At 41.5% G+C, this 13171-nt stretch overlaps 1 protein-coding gene across 3 annotated transcripts in view; it reads right to left on the bottom strand.

Moving 5' to 3' along the window:
• GRM7 (glutamate metabotropic receptor 7) overlaps positions 1-13171 on the bottom strand; it is a 304125-nt gene that overhangs the window by 135756 nt on the left and 155198 nt on the right. For all 3 annotated transcript variants that reach the window (XM_055708082.1, XM_027811686.2, XM_027811687.2), the window contains exons 3-4: positions 7206-7347; positions 6174-6328 (exon numbers count right to left, since the gene is read on the bottom strand). In XM_055708082.1, the coding sequence (XP_055564057.1) occupies positions 6174-6328; positions 7206-7347 (297 nt within the window). The remainder of the gene's footprint in view (positions 1-6173; positions 6329-7205; positions 7348-13171) is intronic.

Here is a 13171-nt window from a genome sequence, read left to right as displayed (position 1 = left end):
TGAAAACAGATCACATACAAGTAAGAAAGATAAGGAAGACTATTTTAGAAGGAAAAAAGTTGGAGGAAAAACTGGATATCTGAAATTGTTAAGTCAGTAGCATGGAAGCAAACAACGTGAACCACAGTGTAACAGCCCAATTCCAATATTTTTGTGCAGAAAAGAGACACAGAACAACAGAAAGCAAGATGTAAGTAGAGAATTGTTTATCTTTACAGCTGAGGTTAAGAGGAAAACAATTTCTAACACATCCCTGAATAGAGAGACATTTTCAATCCATGGAAATGATATATATTTAATTCTGAAACTTTGTAAGAGCTACTGGAGGCATTTGGACTCCTTAAAGATACGGCTGTGATTTTCAGTAATTACCGATCTCTGTTCTAGTTCTATCTCTAGGACTTTATGATCCATATTCCCCAAAAAGAAAGTGTTCAATATCTTCCACAGATCTCGTGAACCTCAGTGGTTAGGCTGACTGGGCAGATTACAAATTTACTACTACCTCTTGAAAATACTAGTTTTCACTACTTCATATGGGGGACTTAACAGACACTAACAGGTATTAGCAAGGGCTTACCAGGTATTAGTTCTTCCTGTGCCAAGCCTTGAGCGAGAGGTTGGAGCTTGGAGAGGATGCCCAGGGATGCCGCCCCAACTGTGATGCCTGGACACACTCTGGGCACCTCACCCAGCTCTGCATGGCACCAATGGCAAAAGCCTAAATCTTGGAGTGGCATAATAGGAATGTTTTTGCAGGAATAAAGCTGCTTATTTCCTCATTTCAGCTGTAACACTGCATTGGATAAAAATACATTGCTGGCCTGCCATGCAGCGAGCTGTAGCCACCTTGCAAAGGTCTAACCAACATCCTGACTGCTGCTGTTCTACCTGCCACGCCTGCTCTCTACTGCCACACTCCTGAAGGAGTTTAATGAGCCATTTTTAAATCAGAATAGACACTAGACACTGCTATAAGCAATTTTTAAATGTGCAGTGTGGATGTGGCTTAGACTAGAAGAAAAAATTTGGGGAAAAAAAAATGTGTGTGTGTGGGGAAGACTATCATTCTGAAACCCAAGACCATCTACCTGGCTCCATTCCCCAGACCTGAGTATCTTGTGGACATGGATTGTCTAACAGCTTTCCATATTGGATTCAGCAAGTACTGCACAAACCTGCTCCTAAAGGATCAGGCTTTTCCATCCCTCATGCCACAGATATTTTGTTATCACTAGCAGAAAGATCTGCTCTTCCTCCAGGGAAAGAATTTAGGAACTCCTGACTTTGAATCTGCCTGCTAGGGAGAACTTCAATTGATATTTGGACTAGTCATAATATCATCTTTAATCAGAGGGTCATCCAGCTAACATATATACATCTATATGGTGTAATAAAGACAGCTACCGCAGGCAGTTAAAACATGTAATTAGATTTGAGTAGAGTAGTGATAACAAGAGGAGGAAATACTCTCAAGTTTATTCAGTCTACTGAAACATGAAGAAGTAAAGTGGCAGTGGAATATTTAAAAGTCAGTTTGTGATTAAAAAGATTGGTGCAGAAGAAGTTCAGTTCCATCTACAAAGAAATAGGGTTGTGGCCCACCACCTGGGCTCCCCGGCCATCACCTGGGGAAGTCCGCAGCTGGAATGATAGACCAACCCACAAGAACCCAGGGAGTGTTTCCATATTTTGCTTCTTGCTGGTTTGGATGGTCTACAAAGCTTCTGGGACTTCAAATGAAAAACACGACAAATGAACAACTTCCTCTTAGACTGTCACTGCCTAAGGAAAAGACAACCACGTATGGTAATTCGCTAGTCTGAAGGCAAGTAGCTCAGTTGAACTGCAAGAAAAAAAACCCCACTGCTTTTATGAAGTCTCAACCTTTCTTTTCCTTTTTCCACTGCGCTTCCATTTTCCCTCTGGCACTTGAAATTTTGAGGACTTGTTAGGCTTGTCTCCACATCTCCCGTTTTTACCATGATCCTGCTAGCATCATTACTCTACAGCAGCCTGCTTTTGCTTGCCTGAAACCCTCCTGTAGCTCACACTTGCATCTCTTTGCAGCATTTCACCCTGCCCATGATCAGTGGGTCACTCCTGTTCTTCAACACCAAACTGATGTGGGAATCTCCCCCATATGCAACATTTATCTTTCTATTCAGGCGAATAAAGAACAACAAGGGTGTCTGGGGAATGAAAGCAGCAGTAGGTAAAATCCCACCAAGTGCATTTTGGAGAAGAAAGGGTTTTTTTGCAGGTTTTTTTTCTACTGTGGTGTTGTTTTAACGAATGTCAAATCCATGCAGTCACAGATGTTCATCATTGCTATAGTATTATTGTAAAATGAATAAATAGTAATATAGCAATAATACATCCCATTCAAACTTTAATTAGAAAACACAGGTTCTGCCTGTTGTCTACACTGTCTAATTTTTCCCATCCTCCAGCACTAACACTTGCTCGATGGTTACATTACACCTCTTCACAAAAACGTTACAAGGATGTACTGCGAGTAAAAGGCTATTCAAACTAAGGCATACGACCACAAACTCTTACACACATAAGCACAGGTCCTTGCAGTTCTGCAATGCAACACAGTGTGCTTGTTCCTCTGAGCATACGCTGAGTCTCAGGACTGGGCTCATGTTTTAATAATCCTCTCTAAGCATGTGGACATGCCATCACCTGTTTTTGGAAGAGTTGCAAGCAACAATAACCAGAATACAATATTCTGCTGCCCTAGTTACTCTAAACCCACCCATCCCTCCCCCCCAAAAAAAAACAACCCCAAAACCCACAACAAAACATACATTCTGCCTTTTTTTTTTTTTTTTTTCCCACTGAAAAGCTCACAAAGCCTTTCAACTTAGGTGATACTTGGTTAAGTTGGCTATGGAGCATGTTCCAAACACAACTTTTCATGAAGCGATTACTATTTAAGCGTGCACTTCCTCTGGCTCACAGTCTATTGCAATTATGCAAATAAGATGCAACTTTATCCTTTCAGCATAATTACATCAAACACAATTGGGCTATATTAAGACTGACTTAAGATGAATTAATTCAGTTCATGTAATGATTTCCTAAATCACCCCATGGGACTATGGCAAAGAAAATTCTGTCCCAAGAGTGACATCAAGTATTGAGACAAATAACTGCGTATCTGGGGGCTGATTCTCCAAGAAACCGAGCGCTTAGGACTCTCTCTGGAGTAGGAGGCTGCTGGGATATTCCCCCTGTTACCAAAAATAGGAACTTCGAATGGTACGTATGTAGACAGGCATAAACACACCAGCACATCTGCACTTCACATCTGTATGTTGAATTGAGGAGTCGTGGCTGGGGGAGAAAAGCTCTCTGAAAAATGCCGTTTTCTACATAATGACCCTTCCAGTTTATGATCTACGTGACCAACAGCTTTACAGACATAAAAAAAATCTGATAATCCAGAGTGTACCATATACACTTGAACATGCAGGCACATTCATTTTCAATGTAATATAACATTTTGTGGCTTATTAGCCTAACATTTTTCCCCGAAGCATGAGAAGAGGCTAGCAGTACCACGTACTTCAGGTTAAGGTATAGGGCTGCAGTGCTCTCTTTCCTCTGAAGTTTTTTAGGAATCTTCTAATGGATTATAAATGCTATTTAACACAGTGATCAAAGGAAAAGGAATAATAATTTAAAAAAAGCCCAAACCCAACCAAGATGCTCTTGAGGAGTAAAAATAAGGGTAACCCCCTCATTCATGACTAATTAAGAAGCTTGCAGCAGTCCAGCAGGAATTAAGCTGGTGCGTAACTGCTGCCTTGACCTGGCCCCCGTAAGCCGCAGGGCAGGGGCTGCAGGGCTGCAGCCCACCACACAGAAAGGAGACTGCTAGGCTGGGGTGCTGCTCAAGACATGGTCCTTCAGGGCAAACTGCGCTCCATTCTGTTAATTTAGTTTGTTTCCATCAATTTACAGGGGTAAATCAAGGCTTCTCATGTCATTTATTTTATGTCTTCATCTAAAGAAATGCATTACTAAATTTTAGGAAGCAGATGTTCCTTGCTGGATGATGAAAGAATGACATTAAAATGCTTATTTCCAGTTCTCTTGGATTCATAGCCAAATGAAATTACTACAACAACAGAAAGAAAAACAAAACAACATACAGCAGTCCAAATGCAAGACAGGCAGACGATCCATATGGATAACAGCCTCGCTAAGGAAAGAAATGCTAATACCTAAGGATTACTTAGCTCTGTAAGTAACAGATTTCAGTGGATGTTTCTTAGTGGATGAAACAGAAATGGAATCAGTCTGAAAGGGGAAATGTTGAGTTCTGGAAAACTGCTTCAGGAGAATGGGAATTGGCTCTGCACTCTTAACCATCCCTTTACTCTTCTTCCTAACAGGACTAAGCAGATGGCAGATACAGATGGCAATTAGGGATGGATGAACAGGATCAAAAAAGGTAAGAACCAGCGTGAACCTTTCTGAGCGGTCACAGAGCAGCCAGGAAACATTTGCTATTGACAGTGCAACTGCTATTCTGGGACGCTTTGCTCTGCCTCCCCTTTTCACACCAAGTACAGTACCCACTTCTGGCTGAGTGTTTTTCCCTTTCTGGAAAGCAACCTGGAACTCATGGACCTCAAAATATCTGTCTGCTGTATGGCAGCCGTTCCTGAAGGAGGAACACAATTATATATACAAGCAAAATGAAATTTAAGCATCACGAACAAGTAGTCATGCAATCTGCATGACTACAAGTGCAAAATGCAACCAGCCAACTTTTAGACATTAGTCTAATGTGTTCACTGAATGAGGAGGTATTTGTGGGCTCAGCGGACAGGTTTTTTTTCAGATACACTAAATACACTGATATTTGTAACCGTTATTTAACTGACTGTCTGTACCTGAACCCTTCCACTCTGTTATCATCACTTATTCTGTCCAAAAGCAAACCTCATGTTTCCCATTATGTGCAATGTGCCTAATGTGTAATATAGAAGGAAAATATATTTAAACAAACAAATTCGGAAAGTTTTTGTTTCTGGATACTGTTGGCAGACTTTTTGTTTCTGCGTCAGAAACCCTCAGGGATCAAAACAGACAGTATGGAAAGATGACTAAAATACCCTGGTTTTCAGAAACAAAACACTCCACTGTCTATCAACTTCACGTATTTATGGAGAAATAACATGTGAAAATGCCTCCAGGGTTTAAAAAATGTAAAAGGATGAGGCATATCATATACCTGAGAAGAATAACTAATGCAGCGGTAGTGCAGACAGTTGCAATGAACACAAATGTTGGTTTTGCAGTGAGTGAAGCTAGCAGGACTTATTTTAATGTGGGCAACACGTTCAGGGACTCTTTGGAGACCCTGCCTGACACAATGCCATGAGCCAGCCGAGGAGTTTGTGTTCTTTACTCAGTGCCTTCCTTATAAAGAACTTTTTGTATTAAAGAGAACATGGACTCTGACAAATTTGGTTTGCCCAGAGGAAGCCACATAGATAGTTAGAATCTATAGAGACAAAGGGGATAACAAATTGAGGAGAGATCAGACAACAAACACTTCAGAACACAAAGACATGTTGAGAAACAAAGAAATTATGTAAAAAAAGTTTCCCATAATCTTTATATACACATTCGTATGTACAAGCACGTATATTTGCGAAGCACACAAGCAATACATATAAACAAATATCATGCTTGATCCGAATGAAACAAAAGTTAAGCTAAGTTTAAATGGAAAGTGCTGATCTAAAAAATATTTTTTCCTTCTTCAGTAGAAAAGTTATCCACTGCTTCAGGGAGGATACATAAAATGCAAAAGATTTTCTCTTCCTATGTATATACATAATATGTTAAAATCATTTTGGTTTACTTTCTTTTAAGTGATAAAGGCCCTGTCATACCACTACAGCTTAATATAAGCTCTGAAATCATGCTTTAAATAAATAACTGCTGGTAGTTTCTCAGCTGTGGAAATAATGTATAGTTTTCAGATGAGGAACACAGACATTTAGGAAAATTTCCAGAGATGAAGACTTAATGTACTTTATAGTCTTTCAATCATACCACGTCTGTACGCATTTATCCACAAAACACACAGGAGAAAAGTTTTTTTGGTACCACCAGTGTTCCAGGAAGCAGGAGGGAGACCTTACCCTCTATGGTGGCTCGCTTGGGCAGGATGGTGATGGCTCCCTCTGCGACGTCCTCCTGCTGCAGGAGCGGGCTCACCTTGGAGCCCCATGTGTCCGAGCCCACCCATAGGAAATGGCCAACCTGGTCTGCCCTCTTAGCGGCTGCAAGGATTTGCCTGCAGAAAAGATAGTTTTGTTCACAAATTAATATCACTTGAACATATAACTGCTTGGGGAAAATGGCGTACTGCAACTGCAGAATGAGCAGAAATTACTGTAACCAGCATGGCTCAGGAATTTCACAACACACTGTGTCACAATCCATGCAGCACAGGGGACTCTCTCTTAGTTCACCGCATGTCCTAAGACTGACATACTGATTCCACTCAAATGTGTATCTTTGCCATTGACTTTACTGCAACTTTATCCTAACTTCCTTGTGTCTTGTTTTGTAGAACTGAGCCTCTCAGCCACTGACAGTGCCATCACAATGTTAAGCTAATTTAAAATTCTGGAAAAAGAATATAGAAGACAGGCAACTGAGAAATGAAGGTCACACTTCTAAAATATTCTTTATATTATTTTATGAGCGAGGTGTATGTGGTTAAACCTTGAGCACTTTATGTGGTTTAACCTTGAGCATCCGAGTGATTTGATGACCAGCAACCATCATTTGCCATAAAACAGACTCTGACTTAGTGAATAATACATAGTAGTACAAGCTTGGAGAGAGGGGCACCTTCTGAATGCCTCTTTCAGTGGTAAGATCAGACTTGTCATCCATTGCGTGAGTGACACTATGCCAGGAAAAGCTTCCAGACCTTCATCAACAACATTCCTGTCTGTCCATCCCGCCCCCCTTCCCCCCGCGATGTATGGTCTGGGGCACCATGTCAGCCAGGGCAGCAACAGCAGCACCTCCCTGCCTGGTGCCACCCTCCACAGTGCTCTTACCAACAGACATTTCCACTTCATTATTCATATTCTTATTTGCTTTCTCTTTTCTGCACAGCTATCAAGCACAAATGAATCAATTCCCTCAGTCATCCTTACTTTATGTCCTCATCATTGGCAAAAATAACGATGGCCCTGGCATTGGGAGTTTCTAGGAGCTGCTTGATAATTTTATCAAAGTCGATGGTCTTGTCTTTGCGATCCTGGGGGATTTTCAGGGACTGAGCAATGCAGAGCCCACCTGTTTAAGAAAGAAGAAAGAAGAAAAGGACTATGTCAGAGGAGAGCACAAAAAAGTCACTGGGAAATACACGTGGCTGGAAGGGGAGCCTGGCAGGAAGAGAAACTCTCCAACCGCATCACTGCCCTTATGGAGCATTTAATCTTCACGTCATCCTTCCTGAGGGATTCGTACCATTTTGGGTTCTGCAGAGAGCACTCGCTGCGCTACACACAGCCTGCATGACTGGGTAGGTTCACAGATTAAACAGATGGGCAAAACCAATATCATAGAAAAGTGAAATAAACAATTAAACCAGTCAGTAGAGGGATTAAAAAAACCCCACAAACCCAACAAACAGACAACAACCTGAACAAGCTTAAACTAATTGTGAAAAAACAGCAGGCTAAAAGGCATGTGACGTTGACAATGTATTAAGCAAACTTTATCTTGGTGAAGAGCTGAGATACTTTTTAATTTTACAAGTTGAAGGATATTGATGGAAAAGGCTTTCTCTGAAACAACCTATCTGGAACAGGAACAGCAAAGAAGTTGAGATATTGGCAAAGCAAAGATTGTTCAAGAAAATCCATACTTGTTCAAATGCCCATCACCAAATGGGATGGAGTGGCCCAAGCAACTGAAACCTCAAGATAAAGTACATGTCTGTGAACGGGACTTCTCATAAATACACAGGTAACACTGCAAAAATAGTATCAACACCATAACAGTGATAAATACATCCATACCGAAGAAATACTCACTTTTAGCACAGTTCACAGAATAGTTACATAGCTTCTTCTAGGCAAAAACCCCAACCAACCCAAAACCCCAAACCAAACCAAACAAAAAAAAAAATCAATCACATTTGCAGTAAAAAAAACCCCACAAACATTTCCAGTGACCTTCTGCTTGTTATTGGCAGATGAAAACACAACTTTTGCCTTCGTTATTTTATTTCTTTGTGATAAACAGCATCTTTTATGGCATCTTAGATACCAACTTCCTCAATATACTGCACAGTGTGTTAATTAAGAAAGTATCAGAGATGCACAATAAGAAACAGCAGTGGGGATGAGTTGATTGAAAGACAGCAGGACAAAGGAGATAGTCACAGATATGCTTTAAAACACAGATCTAAAAGTACCATTATATGAAGTAACAGAGGAGGTGTTCTCAGGAAACGAACCCAGAGGCAGCAGCTTATCCACCACCCGAACAGGCTGCCTGCCCTCTGCCAGCGGACAAGGTAACCATCCCAAACCGCGTACATCCCAACGCAGGCGTACAAGCACCTGGAGGGAAACCACCCAGCATCCTCAAAGACCTGGTGTATTGTTTTAGAATTGCAAAATGCAGCTCTTCTGCAGATCTCAGAGCACTTTGCAAAGTAGGTCAGGATCATTTTTCCCTGATGGGATGTTTGGATGTTGAGAAGCTGAGACACGAAGGTTGCTTGAAGTCAAGCCAGGTTTGTTGGCACTAGCTGATCCAAAAACTCCGGGGAAAAAAAAGATTGGTTCCGGTGGGAAGAAATAAAATGGTGAAAAGGAAGGCTGAGAAAGAATAACACAGAATAACAATCCCCAAGTCTTTCTCTGATTCACACAGAATGCTTCATTTTGTTTTAGAGTTATTACAACCTCAAATTATTGCAACCTGATTTTCTTCTTTAAAGTAAAGCAATATTGATTTTTAAAAGTAAATTTAATTTTTAAATGGGGAAAGAAAGTCTCGTTGCACTAAGTTCAAGAAGTTTAAACATTTTCAAATGCTCTTTTTATTTTCTCCGGTCAAAATTTGACAGAATCAACTCCAATCCATGAGCGGAGTTATTCGGCTTTCCTGAAATGCCCCACGTGGCATGGATTACATGCTGGTTAAAAGCACAACCCCCCCCAGCCAGCGCTGGGTTTGAGCCTGAGACTCCTGCTCCATGAGGAGTCTCCCAAGGCATCTCCCAAGCACAGGCAGCTGGAAATCGAGGGGAAGCCATCCATGTTCCTCTGTTGAGGAAAAATGTCTCTGTCCTGGCATCACGCCTAAAGAGAATTTAAAGTTATTAGCTGCTCCTGGAAAGTACCCGTGCCTTCCCTGGCACTCCATCATGCCAAGCCAAGCTACTTCCAGTCTCCCATGACTGATTTCTCTTGTTAAACATGGGCATGGCACCTTTGGAGAATTCATTGAAAGAAAAGAAACAGAACAAATTAAAAAAAAAAAAAATCCAAACCAAACCAGCCCACAGACTGTTACAAAGCTCCAAGATCTGTCACTTGAAAATTTATGCATTCCCTCCACAGTGCCCTTCAAGAGGCTCCCACTTAGACACAGCAGAACGGAGAGGATATATTTTATAGAGTCAAGACCAAAGGGCTTTCGCATGCTGGATAGAGCCATTATTTAGACACATCTGAAGCTGCTGCAAAGATTCTTCTCAATCCTTCACAGCCCTCCACTGCTTCCATTCAGTAAAAGCGAGCTTTTTCACAAGAGGATTGGAAATACCACCCCAGAGAACAGACACCAGCAGACAGGCTCACGCAGCAATATTCCCCAACAACTGAGTTCTAATTACTGCACCCGTAAGTAACTTTCAGGGCCTTTTGAGAAGAATGCCTGCAGGTGCTCGTCCCCAGGTACCACGGCTCCATCACAGAGAAACGACCACCCCACCAGGCGTGCAGAGAAGCAAGACCAGCAGCAAAAGGGTTTCAGACCCCGCACCCATGACAGTAATATTTCTGTAGTTAAAAGTCTATTGATGTTAAAGGATCCTTGTTTCCAGGGGAAAAAAAAAGAACCCACGCCCTGCCCTCAGATGTGATACATTGTTGTTGTAAAACTATTATTAAAAAAATCAGTATTTAATATTAAGTAATTGCAACCCACATGACTTAAGTGCTTGAAAAACAAGCAAAAAATTGTTGAGAGGGCTGCTAGCTCAGCAACCCACCCTGACAATAATTACACCTATTGTGTGGGTCATGCAATCTCTATTGCCTGGATGGAGAAGCCAAAAATCTTATTATAGTCGATAATGATTACAGCTGAACTGAGCATCTTTGGACAGAGAGACAGCTGTGGCCAGGCTCTCAATAGCAGGGGAAAGAAGCCTCTAATGCAATGTACAGCTTCAAAGTATATAATTTCCATGTTTTTTTTAAAGAAAGGAGGACCCAGCGTGGACAAAGAAAACAGCTTGGAATTTGGGGGTAGATTTCAGGTCCTTTTTTTGATACAGAGATTTCTACTACCTTTGGGAGGTCAGCTCTTGGTTTCTCTGCTGTCCACTGGTGAAGGGAAATAACAGCACTCCTTTTCTACCTGCCGGTTACGGTAAGTGTGCCGCAGTCAGCACCGAGCATTGAGCCCGAGCTGGGCAGAGAGCTGCTCTGGCAGCCAGGACAGTGGAAGAGCTTTCCCAAATGGAGCAGGTGATGTGGTGGCCTGCTAACCTTTCTGTCACCTCCGGCACAAAGGAAGTATGGATAAATGGCAAAATATAAATTAATAAACCCAAAATACTTTATCAACAGTATGGTAGCTACAATACTTTCAATGTAACAGCTGCAGGAGACACCAGCATTAGAAAGCACTCGCTGAAGCAACGTTAGGAACAGAAATGGCTGCAGCCAAGCAAGGCAGATCAAGGGAAAATAAAAAAAGGCAAAGAAGTAAGATGCAAGAGGACCAAGACCCAGATAATACTACTTAGACATGTTGATAGATATTTGGATTTTAAACTGTTAGTGCCTCTTCCAGGAAAGCAACACTATGACAAATTGACTAATAAGTGCTCCCAGTCACAAAATGGGTCACCGTGTATTATTTTCTTATTTACTTTGTTTTGCTCAAGTCCACATTGGGTAGCATTTGACATCAGAGTACAAACTTGAACTGTAGCAGCAGGGTGATCCATCCCAGCTGCCCGACAGTCACGTCAGCTTCTGTATACATCCAAGATTATGAGCTTGAATAAGACTGTTTTGATCACTGCGGAGGACCTCACAGCAGGCAGAGGCACACAACCTTTTCCATTCCTTTAGCAATAACAGATGCCCAAGGAATCAGGTGTATATTGTTCAAATGTCACTTTAAAGTAAGTTTAACTTTCATATTCTCATCCTGCATTCTTATTACAATAGGAAACGTGCACAGTTATTTACACTGTCAGGTTAATTCACAATGCTCCTGAGGTATAAACCTCCAAGGGAATTACGTGGCAAAAATGTGAAAGTTGCAAATTAAGGATTTTGTCATAGGATTTCTGCAATAATACATTAACCTTGATGGACAGGAGAAGTGCCACATGCTCTAATTAGCTACAAAGTGCTACGGCAATCACTGGCAGCCTGGGAGTTGAACCCACTCCGCACCCAGCACCCGAGATGGGGCTGCTCTGTACAGCTCCAGCATCCGCAGCCTGCGGCACCAGGAGCTTCCAGCCCCCTGCAGCTGGTCCCACCAGCACTGCCACGCTTTAACCAGTCGGCTACAGAGGGTCCCCCCTCTGTATATATTTATATATACATATCAATATATACTTATATATATTTATAATGCAAAGGCCATTATAAAAAGAATGGATATTAGAGATGAAAAAAAGAGATGTGAACTGTGGTATATGTAAGTTACATCATTCAGACAATTCTGCAAGCAAATGTTTAACTCCTTTCATGGTGGAATCCTAGAAATCCACAGGAATCAGAATATGAATGGTCCTCAAAGCAACAACGATGAAGCAGTCGGTACCATAGCACTCTACCATTGAAACAATCTCCTTTCTCTTCCAGGCTATGTATGGAAGGCTAACATTGGCATCTTTCTTCCTTCCCTGCTGCCAGCAAATGTTTCTGTAATACCATCAAATTTGGCACGGGAGCACCAGGAGCAGACTTGGTAGGTTCAGCCTTTGCAGATGCGCCTTTGTCCAACCAGTAAGCCGGGGAAACGCACAATAATCTATGAAAAGGATAAGACAACAAGGCAAACCATTTCCTCAAACAATAACTTGGAAATTATTTGGTTTTACAGCTTCTAGTTTTCCCAGTGGTTTGTGCCACTTTGGCAAACTGACCCGATTGTTTGGAATTGTTCCTGGAATTAAAATTCCCTGCACTACAACCCCTGGCAGCGCTCAGAAAACACAGAAACACTAACATTTCAACCAAAACTACCAGCACCTCCAGATTTTATTATTTTTTTTTTTGGGGGGGGGGGGGGGAGGGGCAAACAAACAAAATGCAAAGTGAACTTGGGTCCTTTCTCCCTGGCTGATGAAAATCAGTTTTTCCCTCAAATTTTATTTCCAGTAGAAGGGTATTCTGAACTTCATTAAGTCCCTGACAAGACTCATTTTAGCAGAGTTTCTGTCTCAAGAAACACCATTCCTAGTTAATCTTTGCACAACAGAACCTACTTCAGTTTCACTTTGATCCTTATAATGGCCCCTACTTTCTCACATGCTTCTGGAGAACTTTTAATTAAGTGGTGCTGGAGACAGAGAAAATTTATCTTAAGGTATTGCACAGGATGTTGGCAATTACAGATGTACAAAACCCTGATTTTTTTTTGGCTTGGCTGCCAGACTGAAAAAGAAAATTTAGAGATCAACATTTTTTTTTGTTGCTAGATCTTCATTTTTTCTCATTAAAATAAAAAGCCATACAATTACTTTTACCTAAACCAAAAAATTTCCGTTTAATCTGAACTGGGAACAGTCATTACTAGGGACCTGTAGGAAGAAACAAATGAGGTGCTATGCAGGAGATTCTGCTGTCTCCCTCCTACCCCACGATTAAAACAGTCATCCAAAAAGGTGAGTTTCCTCCTTCCTAGAGAG

The sequence above is a fragment of the Falco cherrug genome, chromosome 4 (genome assembly GCF_023634085.1).
Source record: "Falco cherrug isolate bFalChe1 chromosome 4, bFalChe1.pri, whole genome shotgun sequence".
Classification (NCBI taxonomy): Eukaryota; Metazoa; Chordata; class Aves; order Falconiformes; family Falconidae; genus Falco; species Falco cherrug.
This window is presented reverse-complemented; position numbering and strand designations above follow the sequence as displayed.